Raw genomic sequence first — 22,813 nt, 5'->3', positions numbered from 1 at the left:
ATAGGCATCAATAAAGGTTATTTTGCAGAAACAGTTCAATTCAATATTCTGCTGTTTCAAGTACCTTTCACATTTCTTTTCATTCAGATCAGGTTCTCTTTATACATACCTCATAACCTCTTCTCATTGTCTTAAAGATCTGGGATCAAATTTCATTCCTGACATTACTTATGTGACCCTTAGTCAGAGACTTAACCTCACTGGGCTTCAGTTCCCTCATCTGTAAAATAAAGTTGTTGAACTGGATGGTCTCTGAAATATTTTCAAACTTTAATCTATGATCCTATAATCCTGTTTTCCCCTATTTTTCTTCTGAAAAACAACTCACTCCAAAATACTTTAGACCACTTATTGCTGAAGAGATTTATGTTCTTGGCTATTCAGCAGCTGCAGTATCTGATAAGATGTACTAATAATGAAAGGGAGTCTTACTGAAATATATAAAACTTGGGACATCTGTACTAATACTGTATTTGACAGCCCATCATTAAGCAGCATAAGCCCTGATGACCAAAAGGAAATAAAAGAGATAATAACAACAACAACAATAAAAGTATTAGAAAAATATTAATAACAAAAGTAGAATTCAGCACCAAAGTGTGAGTAGACTGACTACAGATAACTGAGAATTGAATGTAAGTTTCTCTGATCTTACAGGGTCTGACCATCAAACCCCTGGTACAATGGTTGAAGGTGAAGAAGAGTGAACACCGAGAACCGAAGCTCAATGAAAAGCTTCATGGCAGAGTAAGAACCCACAAGGGCAGTGAGACAGGGAAAAAGTCTTAGTGTCATCCAGGTGAATCAGCCTGATGGGCATCAGTGATGCCTGCATTTACCCCAGGCTCTTGGTGAGCCTAACTTCCCTTTCATGTTGCCTTCATGTGTCCCAGACCATGAGTAAAACCAAAGAAGCAATAGAGTTAAGACCCAGTAAATTAATTCCCAAAAGGGAGTGACCCCTCTTAATCTTCCATGATTAAGAAAAGGACAAAGGAAAAGGAAGGAGGCATTGAAATGGGAAACTGACTAGAAAGGACTAAATTGAGAAAAGTGAACACACAAAAAATCCCTGTACAGTTTCTGAGGTATATTAATGAAAATATCTTCATTTTTAAAGGCTTTTGATCATATTCTCTCTGCTATTGAAGATATATCTGGACAAATAGGACATAATTACTTAAGAGACAAGTAAGTGGTTTTAATTCTTCTTAATGAAATTAAATATTTAAGAAAATATAATGTCTATTTTTCTTGGCTTTGATTCTATTAATTTTACTGCTATAATAACCATTTATTTTTACATGCTTGTTGAGATCCTTAAATGTATCTGTCTTTATAAAAATATAATTTTATGAAGTCTTTTCAAATTAAGGAAGTCCAAAGCTTTATTGGAGAATAGATTTGAGAGCAATGTGCTATTTGTTGACAATCAATAATATTTGTTGAGCACTCACTGCATATAATAAAAACATAGGGTTTTATTACAAAATTAATTTGAATTAGAGAATACAAAAGAAATGGGATTGAGTCTGATATGGATGGAATCATTTAAGAATACTTATCAAATGGCATAAAGATGAGTATAATTTCAAATAACATAAAAGTATAGCGGTTCAGAGAAGACTTTGAGTCTTTTTGAATTTTTGAATTAGAAAAGACCCTAAAGTTCACTTTTATAGAGGCAGCATGGTGATCTGGGAGCTGTAGTTGGTCCTTAGAGCCTTTGATCCTGATGAACTGTGGACCTATGGTTAAATTATCTTTTCCTTTCAGAACCTCAGACTTCTTCCCTGTAAAATAGAAATGATAGGACAGTCTTCAAATTATGAGGAAAGAATAAAAAGATGTATGAATGATGTAAGAGCTTTCAAACATAAAAGTGCTGTATAAATAGCTATTGTGTAGTTCAGTTCCCTCAATTTACAAATAAAGAAACTGAGACATGAAGATGCTGAAGGATTGTTTTACATCTTTAGGTGGTCCAATTTCGATAGAAAAGTCCTAAGTAAATTACTGATGAGAAGATCAGCCCAAAAGTCCAGAGACCGGATTCTGAATGTTTTCCATGAGCTCAACCTGAAGGATGCTATTAGCTATGTGGCTGAGGTATTTTCTTTTCTCTTTTCTTTGTTTTAAGAAAGATTTTATTTATCTTGAGTTTTACCAATTTTTCCTGCATTCTTGCTTCCCTCCCCCACCCCCACACAAAGTATTCTATTAGTCTTTACATTGGTTCCATGTTATACATTGATCTCAGTTGAATGTGATGACACAGAAATCATATCCTTAAGGAAAAAAAAAATAAAGTATGAGATAGTAAAATTACCTAATAATATAACTTTTTTTCTAATTTGACGGTAACCATAGTCTTTGGTCTTTGTTCAAAGTCCATAATTCTTTCTCTGGATACAGATGGTATTCTTCATTGCAGATAGCCCAAAATTGTCCCTGAAGGCATGAGCAAGTCCATCAAGGTTGATCATCACCCCCCTGTTGCTGTTAGGGTGCAGAATATGTTCTGGTTCTGCTCATCTCACTCAGCATCAGTTCATGCAAATCCTTCCAGGCTTCTCTGAATTCCCATCCCTTCTGGTTTCTAATAGAACAATAGTGTACCATGACATACAAATACCAGTTTGTTTTAAGCCATTCCCCAATTGAAGGACATTCACTTAATTTCCAATTTTTTGCCACCACAAACAGGGCTGCTATAAATATTTTTGTATAAGTGATATTTTTACCCTTTTTCATCATCTCTTCAGGATATAGACCCTGTAGTAGTATTGCTGGATCAAAGGGTATGGCACATCTTTGTTGTCCTTTGGGCATAATCCCAAATTGCTCTCCAGAAAGGTTGGATGAGTTCACAGCTCCACCAACAATGTATTAGTGTCCCATATTTCCCAAATCCCTTCCAACATTGATCATTGTCCTTTCTGGTCACATTTATCAGCCTGAGAGGTGTGAGGTGGTATCTCAGAGATGCTTTAATTTGCATTTCTCTAATAAGTAATGATTTGGAGCAATTTTTCATATGACTATGGATTGCTTTGATTTCCAGCTGAGGTACTTTCAAAAAGTATTTTGGACTTTTGACCTTAACCCTTATACTTTTTCCTTTACTATAGAACAATTTTAAAATTCTTTGTGAATGCTGTCTGATCATGTTCTGTTTCCAGTTTTACTGAGTGACATTCTTTGGAATTACCAAGTGCTGCCTTGCCAACACTGTCTGACTGACAAACCCCAGATTCTGAGTGTCTAGCTCTGTTTCCATTCCTAAGGCTGCCTCTCATTGCTTTGACAGCCATCTCTCAATGTCACCTAGGAGCTTAAGATCTTAGAATTAACATACTAGTTAGACTCATGGTCTGTCCAATTCAATTCTTCATAGCCCTGAAGGAAATGTAATAGGTAAGAATTCATTTGTCCTTCATTCTCACAGAGGACCAAGACATCAGGGAGGTAACGCCATGACTTGCAAGTGAATTGGATCTAAGTGAGGAAGGGCTATGCAAAGTCCCAGCCTCACTTTCTCCTTCAGAGCTGGATAATTCCTGGTTAGTCATGTACTTAGAATGGAAAGATAGAAAGTAGATTAGAGATCAATTAACCCAACTCACTCATTTTACATGTAAGGAAGCTAAGGCCTAGAATATGTATGTGTGTGTGTGTGTGTGTGTGTGTGTGTGTATTATTGTGATTATATGTATTAATATTAGGCATAATCTTATACTATAAACACATGTATATACATATATTATATTATGCATGATGCTACAGTAGCAACATATACATTAATATATTAGATATAGTAATAAAATTATATTTTTATTATTATATTTATATTATGGCTATAATTATATTTGTATTTACATATGAGACTAATATATTATATAATATTATAATAATATGTGTATATAGATAATCACATACATATATGTGTGCATATGTAGATTTGTATGTATGAATGTATTTGCACAAATAGCACGTGCCTGAAATGTATTCCTTTTTCATTTCTGCTTAAGAATCTCAGACACCACCTCTATATGAAGCCTTTCCTCCACCTTCCATTTGCTAATGCTATTCTCCCCCAAATAACATATATTTTGAACATTCATCATATATGCACATATATTCATATATACACACTCAAACATCTCTCCTCTAGATATATGATAAGCGATTTGAGGTCAGAGATGGTTTCATTTTTGTCTTTTCATAATGTTTTAAGAAGGAGAAAGAAGCTGGTTCATCTAGGTTGTAAAGTTTGCATAAATCCCTTCCTCATCTTCTCCAGTCTACTTTTATGACTTCTTGTTCTTCTTTTCAGTGCCTCTCATACAGTGAGCTCTTAATAAATGCTTGTGGATTAGTTGTTGACTAATAGAAATCAATACAAAATGCAAACAGAGGCAGTGTAGGATAATTCCAGGAATTGCCAGGATGCCAGTTCGAACCTGAGCTGTTAAGGGTTGGGCCTTCTTGAAGATGGAGATGACTTCTAGCTGTGAGACAGGAAATGGCGTGTTCTCAGTATGAGAAGCAGGAAACAGGTAGGTTCAGCCTAGGATAAGCCTAGAAAATCAGGTCAAGGGATTTAATGTCAAATTTAGAGAGAGAGTATCTACTATGACTCAGACATTGTGCTAGACTTCACAATAATTATTTTATTTGATCCTCACTACGACTGTGGGAGGTAGGTATTATTATTATCCTCATTTTACAGTTGAAGAAACAAAGGCAAAAAGAAGTGACTTCCCCAGTGGTTGGGGCCTCTTCCTGAGGCCAGGTCCTGGCCTGAGCCACTTCGATGCCCCAACAAGATTCTGATATCATTCTATTTCTCTGTCAGCTGGTGCCATCCTAAACCCTGCTCTGGATGGCAGCATCCTAGGCTTCTGAAATCTTCGATCAGTCCCACCCTGCACCCCACAACTGCCTTCTCTCTGTTTTTATTTCTTTGTAAACATCACGGGCCCTTTGTACTCACACTGGCATCTATGATCACTTGCCCATTTTGCTAGGCCTCAGACCCTTTCCTGATTTCACCAGATTCAATTCCATTTCCTCATACCCATCAATTCTTCTTATTTAGTCACAAGTATTTAGAGATAAAAGAGACATTGGCCATTCAGTTTGCAATTGTGGAAATTGAGCCCCAGGAAGGTGAGGCAATTTACCCTAGAATCCATGTCTTCTGAGTCCCAGTCAAAAGTTCTCCCCTCACTTTCAGTGTGATGACCATCAGTCCCCTTTCTTTTGACACAAGTACAACGGTATGATGAGGAGAGGTCTTGTCACAACACAGGCGTCACTGCCTGAGCCGCTCATGTTTGCTCTAAGATATGTTTCATGAGGCCTGGCCTTTGACTTAACCAGATTCCCCAACTCTACATTTCTTAGTCACAAAGAAGTCTCACATAGCTTCCTTGCTTTCTTTCTTTCCAAAACAAAAAGCTCAGTCAGTACAGTTTGATGCATCTGTCTAACACTGACCCAATGGCTGAGTGTTCCCATTTATATTTTCCCTCTCTCGCCTGCTGCCTACAGGCTGGTTTAGAGTGGGAGGAGAGACTGATGTCCTTGATAGAACCCTATACTTACCTGTTCCACAGCTCAGTCACCTCCTCTTCACCACCAAGTTGTCCATCCTGCTCAGTTCCAGTCCTGGATCTCTCCCTACCTGCCTTCTCTGCTTCCATGACTGGGCCACTGTGTTTTGCTGAAGGAAATTCATAACTGTGCAGATTTGGCCATTATAAGTCATAGTCACTATCAATAAATACTGTTAAGCGTCTATTATGTTCCAGACATTGTTTCAAAGTAGGCTGACATTCATACTCAGCATCCTTTTACCTTCAGTTACTCTTAAGGATTGCTCATTATCTCAGTTATGTCAAATTTCATCCCTTTCCTGAAGTTTTTAATACTTTTTCTCTCAACCCTCTTTTTTCCTACTGCTTGACCTTGCCTCCTACAGTTCTGAAAGAAATTAGAATCATCTGATTTGAAATCTCACAGTATCTAAATCTTCATTTTAACATGTCCCTGTCTCTACATCTATCTATCTTTCAATCCTCTTGTCTAAGAGAAAGAAATGATCCTTTCTCATTTCTAAAGTAACCTTTCACTGGGCTCCAGAAGCCATCCTCACCTCCTAAGAAACCTTGCTGACCTTAGAACCCTTCTGAGCCCTCTTCCATTTTTGCTTCTTCAGTGATCTCAGCTCCCCTAGCTTCAGTTACTGTCTCTCTGTAGACAATTCCCAACCCAACATCTTTAAATCTCTTCTTTATCTGGAGCTCCAAGCCTGGACATCTCTCTCTCTCTCTCTCTCTCTCTCTCTCTCTCTCTCTCTCTCTCTCTCTCTCTCTTTCTGGATTTTCCATGAAATGGCTCAAATTCATCATGTTTAAACCTGAACTCCCTGGGCTCACCCACACCACTAACTATCACCCTCTCCATCCTACCGCAGAGTCACATTCACAGCCTGGGGACCTCCTCCTCAGCTCTCTCACTCCTTGCTGAGTTTTTTTGGTTGCCCTCATCTCTTATCACCTCTTCACTCACACACAGACAAGTGGCTGCTTATTGACTCTAAGAGAATGCAAATTCCCTATTTAGCATTTAGCTCCAATCTATCTTTGAACTGGTTTTGAGTCCCTCTCCTCACATGTTCTTATGTCTCAGCCTAGCACACTGACTGTCTCCTGCACCATATTCATAATATTCTCTCTCCTCATCTCCATTTTCCTTGAAATCTCCAGCGCCATTCAGGGTTCAATTTAAACTCTACTTCCCACATGAGGCTTTAATTGTTACCTTCCAGCTAACTTAAAGAAACAAAATCACTGAAATGGAAGGACTTAGCTGCTATTTTAGTTTGGCCCTTACTTGAATAAGACTCCTCTCTTCCAACATATCTGATATATAGTCTCCTATTCTCCTGAAATTTTCTAATAAGGAAGAACTCTCTTAAGACCAATTAATTCCATTTTAGGATAACACTCATTCTTAGGATGTTTTCTTACATTGAGCCAAAATTTGCTCCATTTCAATTTCTTTTTATTGTTTCTTTTTCTGTCCTCTAGGACCAAGCAGAGTATTTATCCCTCCCACCCGACAGTCCTTCATAAATATGAACTTTAATTCCCCACCCCAAGCCTTCTCATCTGATATGATATCTTTAATCTTCATCAGGTCTTTCACCATCTTGGTTGGCTTTCATTTGGATATTTTCCAGTTTTCACTTTCATTCCTAAAATGTTTGTGTTTAGAACTCCAGGTATAGTCTGACCAAAGCAGAAAGAGGGAGTTTTTGTCTGCCTAGTCCTGGACATTAAAAACTTCCTAATGAAGTCAAATATTACACTAACTTCACTTGCAGTTCACTAATACAAAATTCTCTTCAAGGGATATATATTTATGTTTCTATACATACATGTAATTAAAGATGGGGAAGACATATACACACAAATACATGTAAACACATATAATATATATATGAATATATTATAAGTGTGCCTCCTCCAAAGATACACAGATTGAGAAAAAATACATATTTGGATTTGACCTTAAGGAAGTGACAGTGACTTTTAATACCACTTTCTATAGTGGTGGGAGTGGAAGCCATATTGCAGCAGATCAAATCATGAAGACATGGAAAAAGCAAACATAAACTACTCACTTGAGAACTGTTGGTGAAGGGAAAAAATGAATAGGAAGAGGCAAAAATGTTAGCTTAAGGGATTTGTGGCGTATCTTTTAAAGTAGAAGAAAAAATATGTATATATAAATATATGTATATATGTATATATATTTGTTATTTCTATAGATATGTATACAAATACATATATTTCCCCTTTTTTATGAAGTTAATTTTTAGTACCCAAGTTTATGACTATATTCATAGCTTCAAAATTTGATCTTGATTCAAGAACCTTTTAAAATTTCCATTTTATCTCTGTGTTCTCTGTGTGAGTTAAGCATCCTAGCTTGGCATAATATGAAAACTTGATAAGCATGCCATTTATGATTTTATTCAGGTCACTGATAAAATTCTCACAGAGCATAGGATCAAACTCAGATATCTGAGACACTCCCCTGGAGACTTTTTGTCAAGATAACTTCAATCTATTAATGTCTGTTCTTTAGAATTCATTCTATCAGTTTTGAATCCATTTAAATATACTTTCATGTAGCCCACATTTTTTTTACGATTTATGGAAAAATCTTGCAAATGAAAATTTGATATTTTGCTAAAATCTAGGTAAACTAACCCTATGATTTTCTCCTGACCTATTAGTCCAGTAACTTTGTCAATAAAGGGAAATGAGCCACCTTCCTCCCTCTCTTCAAACATTCTCAGGTTTCTCCTTCTTTAAAAAAGAAACACCAAAAACCCTTAAAAGGACAGTTTTGCCCCTACCTATTCATTTCCATCCCTCCAACAACAGTTGGAGTTACTGAGTTGCTGGTTTATATTTTCTCCTTTCATTTCTTCATAATTTGATTCCTTCTTAATCCCTTGCAATATCCCTACAACTATACAGATTGAATTAAAAGTTTGGTTGTTTTTTCAATCATATCTACTTTCACCTCTTTGCTACATTTAACATTGTTGACACATCCTCCTCTTTAAAACTCTCTTCTCCTTTAGTTTCTATTATGGTTCTCCTTCTATATCTCTCTAAATTGCTAACTCTTCTTCCTGTATGTTTTCTCTTAAAAAAAAGTATATCCCTGTTCCTCAGCCTCTCACTGAGGTCATCGCCATAATTTTTCTTCTCTTTCTTTGAGCCTTACCTTGAATAAGTCATCTTTCCTCCTTGATCCAACTATCACAGCAGTACTGAATACTTCCAATTACAATGTCAGCCTCTCTGTCTAACTCTAATACCATGTTTACAACTACTTCAGGATGTTTCCATTTTGATATCTTAATAGATCCATGATCTTTTCAGCATGGTCCGACTAGATGACCAACGAAATCCCTTCCAACTCTCAGGTTTTGTGAACCTGTGCTACTTCCTCTGCTAGTACAAATTTGAATTCATCTGTGCCTTTTTGTATTCTTTCGTATTTATCTGTCTCCCATAAATAAATGCCTGGGCAACTCTTTGACTGTCTTGTTTCTTATCCTTCATTCTTACTACATGACCAGCCCATCGACTTTTCTTGTCATACCTGTTCTTGAAAGATAGGGGGTTATTGGGAAAATTGTTGACCTTGGCATCAAGAGAGACCTTGGTTCCAGTCCCAGATCTACTACTTACTAAATTGTGTGATCTCAGGCCAGTCACTTAACTTGTCAAAGCCTTGGATTCTTCACCTATAATAAAGGGAAAATATCACTTGTAAGACTCCACTCACAAGATTATTGTGGGGAAAGCACATCCTAAATCTTTAAACACCGTACACATGTGAGGCATTATTGATGATTTCTCTCACATCACTACTCAAGTCAACTGCATTCAAAACAACCTCAGGAAGAGGTTATAACCTGTTTATATCTATCATGCATATCCATTATTCTTTGAGTACCGTATATTTTGATTCTTTTGAGATCTGTGATTTTCATTTATATAGTATCATGAAGTGAATATTAGTGTTTATAAAAAGATAGCATTTGTGGTAATAAGCAGGTCAATGTAATTGAAAATGCTGTTCAGTTTCCCAAATGTGATATGCCTATTTCCTTCATTTCTGTGTCTGGTTTATTGGCTATCATCACATTTCTAAGGAATGTATACTGGTGAACTAACTCAGGTGGAGAGTTACCCTACTCAACACTGTGTTTCCTAATCTTTACAAAATTGTATTTTTCAGTCACTTTGTATTTCTAATATGAGTGGTTTGGTCAGTCTTTTTTGAATGACTGCTGATCTCATGAGGAAAATTTATAGTGTTCCAGGGCTCAATCATTCAACATAATGATACCCATTAAAAGGAACATCTGGAGAAACTCACCCTTGATAGGGGATTTCTTTTGTATTTGGACTCTTGAGTGACATCTTCCATAACACTAATAAATACATAGTGAGCATACACATTGGTTATGTTGTTGTAAGCCTTGCCCGAGATTGATGAACAGTAGATTATGAAACAAGTTATCATCTCTGTTAAAGTTGGGGTTTTTTGTTTGCTTTTTTAGGTTTTTGCAAGGCAAATGGGGTTAAGTAGCTTGCCCAAGGCCACACAGCTAGGTAATTATTAAGTGTCTGAGACTGGATTTGAACCCAGGTACTCCTAGCTTCAGGGCCGGTGCTTTATCCACTGTGCCACCTAGCTGCCCTCTCTGAAAGTTTTGAATGATTTTAATATATACATGAGAAACAATTTGATTGAGCTTTTCATGGGAAATGGAACAGATCTATCGGCATCAGTAGTAACAGTGGAAATACAATGTTTAGATTCCAACACTACACTTAAGGGTTATGAAATACTTTCTTTACAAGCCTGGGGAGGGAAGGGAGGTTGTTGTTATTCGTTTTCCTTTTTCTAAGACGATCAAATGATATTGCAATGTTGGCATCAGGTGCAATGTATTCAGCTGACTGATCAGACCATTGCAAGTTCAGAAGGTACTATAAAGACTGGGCACAAGAAGTCCATTAGAATATTTAGAGTGGAGGTGGCTCTGGATTGGTGTAGCTTATTACCCTTCCCTTACGCTTCTAAGATTCTCCTTTACTCATAAAGCACAGTGCTTTCTTTGAAGCTGGGCATCATGCTCATGTTGGGCAGTTCTGTACCAGTATTTTCCATGTCTCACAATCAATACTAAGGTTCTCCAGAGAAAGTATCATTTTTTGACTGCCATGTAAGTGCTTACCATGTGCAAGCCTAAAGAAAGGAAGTCAAATTCCTATTTAAAAAATCATAAATAATAGAATCAAAAATGATTTTGCTTTTTATATTTCCCATTAGAGTGGTGTCTAAAGATATAATCTACTATAGAAATAATCTGTGAAAGCTTACCTTCTCATATTTTCATCAAAGATATCCTCTGTATGTGTCTAAATCATTTTCATAAAGACTATTGATTAAGAAGAGACATACATATATATATATATATATATATTTTTGTCAGTAACTGCTGATACCTTCTCAACCACCTTTTTGTTTTAAAATATTACATCTGACCTTTTCAATTCTTTGAGAAAATTCCAGTCTTCTTTTAAAAGATATCTTAAAAAGAAGTACCTAAGTCTTTTTAAATTGTGTCATTGATAGCATGGCTTTTTCTGCCTCTATATGGTCAGGTACTATTGCTTTTCTCAACTACATCTTCCCAAGTTCTTTTTTCACTTCCTCATGGAAAGAAAATAAATTTCACTTAATGGAAAAGAATACTTTTGAGCCAAAGAGTACAAAGACCTGGATTCATATTCCAACTTGGACTCAGAGAACTGTGTGACCCTGAGAAAGTCACTTAATTTCTCTGAATGTTGACTTCCTCATCTACAAGCAGGAATAATCTTGCTTGAATTCCCTGTTCCCATAGCCTTGTGGAGAAAATATTTTGTAAATCTTAAAGAGTTATATGTGAGGTATTAAATAGGGACCATATGTTGCCAATAGAGTGCTCCAGAAACACCAGAAGATCAACTTCATTTCATATTCACTTTTTGTTCTTCTTGTTGCATCTGCATATACTTAGTTTATGCTCTGGTTTAGCATAATCTGAAACCAGATTCTTTAAAAGTTTACTCCCCCACCCCCGCCCAGGAACTTTTTACTGTTTTATAAAGTGATATTGCTTATAGTCATTCATTTCCCCACTACCCCTCCCTGTGACATCTTTTTTTAAAAATTTTATGTATTTAAGGCAATTGGGTTAAGAGTGACTTGCCCAAGGCCACACAGCTAGGTAATTATTAAGTGTCTGAGGATGGATTTGAACTCAGGTACTCCTGACTCCAGGGCTGATGCTCTATTCACTATGCCACCTAGCTTCCCCCCCTCCCTGTGACATCTTAAGGGGAAAAAATAGCCCTTATTCATTATGACCCATGATTGTCATGTTTCTTATCTTTTCAAATCATGCCTGACACCATAACCTTTCTTTTCCAAGGTATGCTCTGTCCCTACTATTCTTTTAACTTCCTTCCCTTATCAGCATCTAGGCCCATGAGGAAATTCAGCACATACCTTTACTTTGTTCACTTAAATCTCACATGCTGTGCTTATTCCTATCTCTGTGCATTACCATTGCTATTACCTTAGCCCAGAATGTCTTCTTCCCTGAGCTTTTCTCCTATCTTCTCATATCTCCAACTTTCCATGACCACCTGATTATTTTTACTGATATGCTTACAACCTCAATTTTGCCTCTCAGTGTTAGATCCTAGGAATAGGAAGGTTTGTTATGCCTTTAAGGTGTGGACAATAATACGATGAAATGACAAACGATACTTCCTTTACAGTTGGTATAAACTTGATATTATTACTATTTCGTTATTTAAAAAAAACTATAATACTATAGGGGTAACCAGGTGGCACCAGGCCTGGAATCAGGAAGAATCATCTTCCTGAGTTCAAATCTTGCCTCAGACACTTAGCAGGCTGACATTCAAATATCATGAGCTTGGAAGACTCAGATTCCTGAGATGCAAGGCCACATGTAGGCTTGCCATATTGCACTGTGCATTGTGTGAGGTCAGTTAAATATATACAGCTCCTGCTGTCTAAGAGTTTTCCCATCTTTTAAAATGACCTGATCAAACCAAATGAGTGATTTCATTGAATTTATAACAAATTTGTCTTTTCTATTTATCGATATTCAGCTAGGCAACATAGAGAGGATTTCAGCAGCATAAGGAGTATCTATTAACTATATGACTTTGAGCTTTCTGAATCTCAGTTTCTAAAGTATTCCTCAGGTTAATAATACTTGCCCTCTAACTGGAAATATAGCAGCTCATTTTTGAAGAACAATAGTAGTGATGGAATCATTGCTAGTACTGACTTATGATTTGGAAGAGTTAAGTATTAATAAATAATCCCTTTATAGCAAATTGTGGCAACTAATGTTAATACAGGCAAGGGACAGTTGAAAGGCAAGTTTTACAGGAACTTTACAACTTCTCTCTTCCCTTGAGATGAGTACCAGACTCAGTCTAGCACGTGTTAGATGAGACAAGACAAGCTACCTCTACAGGGAACCACAGCAGTAAAACATCCTCACTGCATTGAAATCCCCCAAGCTTTGGGGAAGGACTGCCACTGACCAGAGCACCACTTTTCAAATTCCACTAGTAAAATTCCACATATTTAGTGTAGAAGAAATAGTCACAATTCAATAGCTGATTCTTTATAAAAGAATTGTTGACCTTGGAATCAGGAGAGACCTTGGTTCCAATCCTAGACTAAATTGTGTGATCTCAGGCCAGTCACTTAACTTGTCAAAACCTTGGATTCTTCACCTATAATAAAGGGAAAATATCACTTGTAAGACTCCACTCACAAGATTATTGTGGGGGAAAATCACATCCTAAATCTTCAAACACTGTACACATGTGAGGCATTATTGATGATTTCTCTCACATCACTACTCGTCAACTGCATTCAAGACAACCTCAGGAAGAGGTCATAGCCTATTCATATCCATCATGCATATCCGTTATTCTTTGAGTAGCGTATATTTTAATTCTTTTGAGATCTGTACTCCTTTTACCTTGTTGCATGGAGGAGGACGAAGAGACAGAGAATAAGTAAGAAAATAAAGGCAATTACAGATGGTGAAGAACCATATGTATGGTACTTTTGTTGCTCATAGGAAAGAAGGAAGGACAGAATATGGAACTCAAAGCATTAAAAAAAATTGAGTATTAAAATGTAATTGGATGAAAAATAAAATATTTAAAAAACTTATTTTTAAAGATTAAAGAAGAACATTTCCCAAAGACAAAGCTGAACAAGTAGAAGTCAGATATTGGAAGTTTATAAATGCTGACCCTATAAAGAGTCTATATTAAAATAATAATAATAATAACAATAATAACAATAGCCAAAATTTACTTAGCTCCCTTACTGTGCCACCAGGCACTGGTCTTGGTAAACTTTTACAAATATCTTTTGGGATACTCACATGTCATTATCCATATTTTACAGATGAGAAAAGAGAATGAAATAATATACAAATTAAAATAATACCTGAAGATAAAAAAGTTGCTGAAAATAAGCACTCTGTAAAGTGATAGTAAGTGTGAAGAGCCATTACCATCCATCCATTTCACAGGATGGTTGTGAGGCTCAAATAAGAGAATGTATTTAAAAGGGATTCAAAAACTCTAAATAAGTTTAAGGAAGTGAGGGACTATTAACAGAGATTCAGAGTGGAATGCAAGGCATTCTCTTTTTGACATCTTTGGTATTCATTCTTATCACATTCTTTATCCACCTGTTAATAGGTGCTAAATAAATAACAAGAAAAGATCATAAATTCCAGTCATCATAAGCCCCCCTGTGAAACCCATGACCCACTCAGATTAGCCTCAGTAGAGGACAGTAAATCCTGCCACATGGCCCTGGCTATGATTAAATCCCTGCTCTTCCTCCAGTGTTCACGTGGCCATCCGATTATGAGAACCCTCAGGTACACTCTGCACTATCAAAGGTCACCATTATTAAGGATCAAAGCCAATGCTGTTCCTGTACAATGACTGTGGTTATCTCCCAGTGAAAAACATGCCCCACAGAACGGAGCCTTGGTCCCGAGTGCCCTTTACTCACAGTGGGGGGTGGCTGGCAGCAAGTAGGGATCAAGGAATGGGCACTGGACTTGGAGCCAGGGGATCCATCCAGGTTTGCAATACCAGTCACTACCTCGGTCATGTTGGGCAAGTCCCTCAAAGTTTCCATGCTTCAGTTTCCTTTTCAAAAATGGAAGAGGAGGATGAGATGATCTCTAAAGTGCAGGCTCTAGAGTAACCCGGGTTCTTGTGGTTTGACTGTGGGCCTAATCCAAATGTCTTTTAAGAAAGCATCACGAGTCTATACCTCCTGCATCAACCAATCTGTGGGGCTTGTGATTCTGAACAAGAACTCAAACCTGGAATCATGGATCGTCCCAGACCCCAAGGCTCTACTAATAGCTCATAGCACTAGGAGGCTGCCAGAAGTTCAGAGGAGATACCTCCTGGATAGAATAAAAAGCACTTAAGGGTTCCTACCAAGGCCAAGACAATGGATCTGCACTACCCACTTTGTACATCTCTTTTAGGGCCTTTTTGTGACTTCCTTCCCCCTTCAACACAGCCCTTAAGGCTCATTTTAATATGAATGCATGAGAATAAAAATATTGGGGCTTGAGAAACTTGAGCACACCTTTCTTCTTGTACCCCAACTCAGCCTATCAACTCTAACCCCACTCTCCTCCTGGTGGTCTGATATAGCTATTATATACTGAAGAGAAACATTGTGGAAACAAAGATTTGCTCATATAACTTGATAAAATATAATTTTCTGATGGTAAATGAGTGGTGACATTTAATATAAATATGTATATTTACTACCAAGGACAATATATTCAATAATATTTTTTCAAGAGTTTAAATTGAGCTATTCTCTTTCACATGGACTTTCCCCTCCAAGTTTCTTTCTTTCACTAGATAATTATTAACTGTCTAACTGGGTAGTTCAAGTAGCCTGTTCAAGAATCTTAACAACTTTAATTAGTTTACAGCTTCTGCATTAGTTTGACACTCTCTCTCTCTCTCTCTCTCACATGCACTATCTCTCCTCTCCTTTTTCCCTCCTCTTTTCCTTGCTTCTCTCTCTTCCTTTCTCTCCTTCCTCTCCCCCTTCATCCTCTCTCCATCTCTCTCCTGTTCTCTTCTCTCTCTCTTTCTCTCTCCCTCTTTTTTCTTGCTTCTCTCTCTCTTTTTTCTCACTTCTCTTGCTCTTCCTTTCTCTCCTTCCATCTCTCTCCTCTCTCTTTCTCTCTTCCCTCGTCCCCATATATTTTCAATGCTAATTGGCAGGATTTACTGTCCTCTCCTGAACATTCAATGTATACTGCCAAGATAGTAAAGGACAGAATGCTGTTGGCTTTCTCTGACCTACCTAAAATTCTCAGAAATGCCATCTTCCCCAGATGAAAGAAGATCAGTCACCAAAAGGAAGTCAAAAGGCCTCCAAGTAAGGGGGCTGCTGCTTCCACTGCTCTACAGGACAGCCCATCCCACTTTTGCATCATCTCTTCATTAGGGGGCTTTTCCTCAAACCAAGCTAGAAGCTGTTTCACTGCTTCTTTTATCCATCATTCCCACTTTGATTCAATAACGATAATACCAACTTTATATTATACAGAATTTTAAGATTAAGATGAAGATCCTTCCTCATAATTCCATGAAGTAAGTTGTATTAACATTCTTATCTACACTTTAAAAGAAACCCCTGAGACATAGCAGCTTGTACCTATTCATACTACAAATGAGGAAACATTGGACCTGGCACCCTCACCCATGACTCCTGACCCTAAGACCAGGGCTCTTTCTACCTCTCCAAGCTGTCTTCCTATTGACTGCTATCATGAGAAATAGAAATAGTGTGGCAGGAAGGTTAATTTATTCTCTGGACTTGCAGAGCTGCTGTACCCATCATTCAGAACATTATCTAGATTGGTCTTTCATTCCCAGAGGATGATTGGGTAGCCTGAGAGGAGAAGATAGTGAGCTTATAAATGACTGGTACTTTTAGCAAGGAGTCAAGGCTGATTTCCAACCCCTGTATCAGTATTAGGCACTACTTAGTTTGACTAACAGAAATATTTCTCTAAATCCATAATAGGGAGAGCGAAGAGGATCTCTGGCATTTATCCGTTCACCAAGCACTGACAACATTGTCAATGTGGACTTCAGCACCCCTCGTCCATCTACCGTAGAAGCTTCGGTCTCTTATTTACTGTAAGAATTCCACTCGCTGGGTTTTTCCTTCAGTAGAAAATAAATCAGGTGGATGGTGTCTGAGTACATGGGTAGAAGGCCTTGTCAATGAACAACAATGTATGACTGTTCTATCCCAAACCTGTCCCTAGCATGGAAGTGAAGAAAGTGATAGGAAAGGTAGAGTCCTTGAACCTTGGGAACTCTTGAGGCCTGTGACAATAATAACAATCAATCAGTTAATCAATGAGTGCCTCTATTGCACATTTAGTCCCGGGCAGTTGGATCCCTGATCGTGATTGTGATTCTAGGAAGAAAGGGTCAGTCTCATCTCCTTCCTCTTATATAAAACATTAGTTTATTGGCCAATCAAATCAAATTTTGTTTGTCTTGGCCATCACTACAAGATAATAAAATGAAACAAGAGGGCAGCAGCAAAGACCTTGGTAGAAAGTGTCTGAATTCATCACCCCTGCTCTACTGCTCCTGGATCACCTTATGGCAGGCCTAGAAGGGACCAAGATATTACCAACCCTAACCCTTTCCTTTTCTAAATGGGGAAACTAAGCCTAGGTCCTGGCTTGGTACATGAGTCAGTGCCTATGAATTAAGTGGGAACATAACTCAGGATGAAAGCATTGTGGCCTTAGGCCCTGGCACAAGCCACGCTCTTTAGTGATTGCAGCAGTTCATACTTATTTGTAGCTGAGAAATAATACATCTTGTCTGCTGGTCAATTTTAGGAGGGAAAATGTCAGCACTGTCTGCCTAGACATGCAGGCTCTGGAGCAGAGGAGAAAGAGTATTCGGGATACGGAGGACACTGTCACTCACCATACCCTGCAGCAGTATCTCTATAAACCCAGACAAGAGGTGACTGGAGCTCCATATGAGGGTTTTTCTTAGTGCTGACACTTTGGACTTCTCTAATAGGCTAAAGACTTAACAAATTCATAACACTATTTGGCATAACTTCTCTCAAAGCAAGAGGCAGCAAGTTGACATAAAGGAGCTGCTTCCCTCTCCCCCAACATCTCTGCAAATGAGGGCTGCTGTGGACACACACACAGGGTTTAAATTCCCCCTCAGACCCCTCCCCAAAGCAACCGGAGGGGGGATAGGAGAGATGGTGGGGAGAGGGAGCCAGCTTGGTGGATCAGTTAGTCCAGGGGCAGGCAGGGCTCCAGCTCTATCAAGGCCCTGCTGCCTTCTTTCAGCAGCTCCACAAGAACAAGACCTGAGGGCCCGCTTTAGCATCTGTGGACTTTTGTTGGATTGGGAAGGTCCAAGAAGACCTTTGTGAGGGTCAATGAATGATCCTCTCACCTTCTAACAGGAAGTTCCTGGGTTTTCCTCTATCATTCTTTTGCTTCTGTAAAAGCCAAGGAGACAAGGAACTACAGTATTTCAATTTAGGCCCATCAGTTTTGCTTCTTTTTTTCCTGGAATAATAAATTACAAAACTAAAGGTCACCAGAGTGGATTTATTGAAGAGCCCTGAATAGAAAGTAGGTCAGAGTTTATGAGGGATGGAAACCCTAGTATTGGATATTGGAAAGAAGTTGGTTAAACCCATGAATCACCTTAGGGTTCATAAGTAATCTGAAGCCCTCTAAGCCGTGTGCATGACTTGAGTACAGCTTAATTACCTGTTCCTTTATTGCTTCATTTGTTTCCCCTTTGCTTTCCATAGTACAAACACCTCTACAGTCGGCATGAGTTAACGTCAAATGAAGATGAAAAACAAGACAAAGAAATTTTCCATAGAACAATGAGGAAGCGCTTAGAGTCTTTCAAATCTACCAAACTTGGAATAAACCAAACCAAAAAGACTGCCAAACTCTACAAGAGAGAGCGAGGCCAGAAGAGGGTAAGGCATGTAGCTATGTCTAAGTGACATGGACATAGCATTTTCATACTATTTCCTGAATAGGAGAATTCAGTAGGAGGTAGTTCCATCTTGGACCCCATTCAAGGGAATTTAGTTACTGATGTTAGTCAGTTACTTATAATAACTTAGCTAATTAATAAGGTAGTTTCACCTCAGGTGGGCAGTCACTTGGCATGGATCCTGAAAGGAGACACAGGTTGGTATAGTAGGAAAAATGCTGGACATGAAGGATTTGAATCCTATCCCTGATTCTTACTGGCTGTGTGGCCCTGAGCAAGGTGTTTAATCTCCCTGAATTTCCCATTTATCATATGTAAATGGAAATACTTTAGAGGGTCTTTCTCACAGAATTATGGCAGGCCTAGAAGGGACCAAGACATTACCAACCTAACCCTTTCCTTTTCTAAATGGGGAAACTAAGCCCAGGTCCTGACTTGTTACATGAGTCCGTGCCTATGAATTAAGAGGGAACATAATTCAGGATGAAAACATTGTGGCCTATACATTAACATGCCACACACATATTAGTTATTATTGTTATTATTATTATCCTTGTCAGGACAATTGTAAAATATATGTAAAGTGTTTGGAAACCTTAAAGCTCTACTAAAACATCAACTATTATAACAAGGTTCTGAGTACCCAGTGCAATGGTTTCAGAGGTTAGAAATGTGTCTCTGATAAACTTTGAACTGTCACTTCATTTTTGTTTTACAGAGAAACAGTAGCATACCCAATGGAAAAATCCCAATGGAAAGCCCCACACGTGATTTTGCTTTTAAGGAGAAAGGTAATTGTTTAATTAATTACATTTCCTTTAGACACAAATCTATAACTGCTCTTGGCAGATCTAACCCCTGGTAAATACTGCTAGGCAGGAGGGATGGAGGGAAGGAATGGGTCAGGAAGAAGGGAATACTGCTTAAGAGGCTTCCACCTCAAGCCCCTCAAATGACCCTCTCTCAGAAAGCAAGCAAACTCTCTGGTGCACCCCACCCCAGCAGGGGTATCAGAGCCTCCACAGCAGCTCTTTCTTCACTTCTATATGACCCTGTTCTTTCTGAATTCTCAAAACCAGTAAGATAAGGAGTTGTTGAGAGGCTTTTCAATAATGGAGTGCGAGTCCTCCCTCCATAGGGGCTCTGTGCAGATGGTACCCCAAGGCTTGGAGGAGACCCTGCTGGTTTCTTAAAGGCCTTCCCCAGCAGAACTGTAGTTCTCTTATAGGACTGGCAGCAGACTCTGTGATCCAGAGTCCAGCCTGAGCTCAGAAAGTTCCATCATCAGCTTTTGTGGCTACCACTATCCATGAAACCATCCTCTAAGTCATGTCAGAGTCACAGTCTCCATCTGCACCAACACATCCATAGGAAGCACCTGAAGCACTAAAGTAATAGTATTCCTCTACCTCACAACAGATATAGAATGATTCACTATCCCTCCAGTCCCCTTCTGTTATGCTATGGGGTATGGATTATTGAGGTTTAGTGTTGAGGGATGACTAGATGCTGTGAGGGCTGCCAAGCCTTTTTCAGAGCTGCTCTCCACCTTTGATGTCCACCTAAGCCACCTCTCACCTGTGGTTCCGAGAAGCTATAGCATGCTTAGCGATCATACCCCAATAAACTGTTTCAGTAGAAGGGCTACACCAGGTTGGGGGTAGCCAAGGGGTCTCAAACTCATTGGTGAACTGGGGTGGGGCAGGTCCTACCCTAAGCATTTGAAGACTTCCCCTCGTGGAATGGGCGGATGAGAACAATTTGTTCCAACGGCTATGAAGGCAGCTGAAACCAGTGCTTAGAGCTTGGTTAGACATCGAAGGCACCAAGGTCATTCACTACATCTCAAATCATCACCAGATGATTTGATCACTAGACCATGAAGACTCTGGAAGAGAATGAGGTCAACCACTTTGTGCAACTTCACTTAAGCCCAATTTATGCTTGGATCAGAAGATGTCTCTTCTATTTTCTACTCTCTGTCCCCAAATATTCAAAATATGAATGGATAGAGGCATATGGGATACATAAGTGGGTATTTGGATTTCCTTTCATTTCTTGATCCCCACAATGACATTATGATTCATTGACCTGCTTTTTCCCTGGAAACCATTTCCTGGTTAATACTATTTCTGAGAAATGAGAATGGAACAGTTACTGATCTCCAGGACAGGAACCCAGATTGAAAACCTTGTAGCTTATGCAAACTTTTTCATGAGAAATGGTATTTACTTTTAAACATTGTCCTGAATAGCCACCAGCTTTGGTTTGACCCTGTGTTTCTGGAATGCAGAATTTTATCCATAGTTTCTCCTTCTCTTAGAACTGGAATTTTCAGATGCTGAAGAAACTAATGAGTATGAAGCTGAGCAAATGAGTGGTGGGATTGAGTTTCTAGCCAGTGTTACTCAAGACACAGCCACAGATTCAACTACAGGTAAGGAAAGGAACCCCTGAAAGAGGTCACAGTATAGAAATTGGGAACATTCCCTAGATTTTAAAATGCCTTACAATTAGTGAGATTGTCTATGAGCTCTGTTTTGAAATGTATCCATGCATCAAAGAAATTTAAGTTGCTAGCTACATGATAAGGAAATGCCCAAATCATGAGTTGTGAAAAAAAACAGTGATACAGTGAGACCAAGGAGCATAGGGAGGGATGGAAACTGGGAGAGTACTTGGTGTCTGTTTTGATACCCAAAAAGCATGGTCCTTTGTATACTCCATAAACCAGCACAAATCTCAACCCTTCATGGCATGGAAAATGGTCTTCAGGAGTTGTTATGGCCAGAGAATTTATCACCCTGAGTTCAACCTGTTTAACACCAAGGAATGATCATAAATAAATAATAAATTTAAAAAGACTATTTCATGAGAATTTGCTCTTTTTTTGGTAAATATAGCTACATTGTACACACAACAATCAAAGCATTAAAATACACACTCATCATGAATGTCTCTGAACTTAAGGAGTTGGTCTAGTTCTTTAATGACAAAATCCATTTTAGGCCTTGGCACCTTGATAAAATCTGCCAAAGCTTGCACTCTACTGACCTGGCCACAGAAAAGCCAGGGTCATTGCCATGCCACAATGAATCATAATGAGGGCATTTTTATATAGATTTTTTTATTTTTATGGTAGATTATTTTATGGTAGATTTTTCTTTACTATAGATTGTTACTATGTATTGAATCTTCCTTTATTTTCAATAGATCCAATTAAGAGCTTTATTGAAATTCAGCAAAGATAAATATAAAATAGCTACAGATGGGGTTCACTCCTTGGCACCTGGAGCCGGGGAGTCATGTATCCAGTCCATGTAATATCTTCAGTCTACTTGCAAATGGCCTTTTTCTTTTCAGGGAGTATCTGTCATGAGGCAAATAAACCAGGAAAGGTGACAAGGCACATTCTAAATTTAGCCACAAACAGCCCTGAGGGTCTGTGCTCCCTTCAGGACTGGCAGAGCTCCTACTCCCTCCAGGGGAGGGAGCAACTGCTTTGACTCTCCATCACTGACATGACTTCCCATTGCCCTTCTTTCCTAGGAATTGATAACCCTGTTTTTTCAACGGAAGAGGATCAGAGCATCTTTACCAAGGTGCCACCATGGCTGTCTTCCGAGGAGACAGTGGTGCCTTCGCAAAGGGCACGCGTACAGATTCCATACTCTCCCAGCAACTTCAGACGTCTCACACCAATCCGGCTCAGCACTAAGTCAGTTGATTCCTTTTTGCTAGCTGACAGTCCAGAGGAGCGGCCTCGGTCTTTCCTTCCAGAATCTACACATATGTAATTTTTTTAATGTAACCTTCATTTTTTTAAACTTATTTCCTCTAACTAACTCTTTGATCTCTTTCCTCCTCAGATGAGTTTTCTCTCTGCCTCTCTGTATTTCCCACTCTCTTCTTTCTCTCCTGGTCTGAACCTGCTTTTGACTGGACGGGGAGACACATTGTATATGAACACAACCTAAGGAGACCCTGCTGCGACTCCTTGATGGAGGGTCTCCTTTTTTAGTCAATCC

The 22,813-nt window shown here is 38.6% G+C and overlaps 1 protein-coding gene across 1 annotated transcript in view; it reads left to right on the top strand.

Moving 5' to 3' along the window:
* The window catches only part of SLC9A3 (solute carrier family 9 member A3), a 119,046-nt gene extending 96,464 nt beyond the window's left edge, over positions 1-22,582 (top strand). Inside the window, exons 8-16 of the mRNA XM_074206829.1 lie at positions 658-747; positions 1,121-1,191; positions 1,980-2,109; positions 16,801-16,916; positions 17,639-17,768; positions 18,589-18,765; positions 19,504-19,576; positions 21,109-21,222; positions 22,335-22,582. Coding sequence (XP_074062930.1) covers positions 658-747; positions 1,121-1,191; positions 1,980-2,109; positions 16,801-16,916; positions 17,639-17,768; positions 18,589-18,765; positions 19,504-19,576; positions 21,109-21,222; positions 22,335-22,582 — 1,149 coding nt within the window. The remainder of the gene's footprint in view (positions 1-657; positions 748-1,120; positions 1,192-1,979; positions 2,110-16,800; positions 16,917-17,638; positions 17,769-18,588; positions 18,766-19,503; positions 19,577-21,108; positions 21,223-22,334) is intronic.
* Positions 22,583-22,813: the final 231 nt, after the last annotated feature.

The sequence above is a fragment of the Macrotis lagotis genome, chromosome X (genome assembly GCF_037893015.1).
Source record: "Macrotis lagotis isolate mMagLag1 chromosome X, bilby.v1.9.chrom.fasta, whole genome shotgun sequence".
NCBI lineage: Eukaryota > Metazoa > Chordata > Mammalia > Peramelemorphia > Peramelidae > Macrotis > Macrotis lagotis.
Note: the sequence above shows the minus strand (reverse complement) of the source record. Positions and strands in the feature narration are given on the sequence as shown.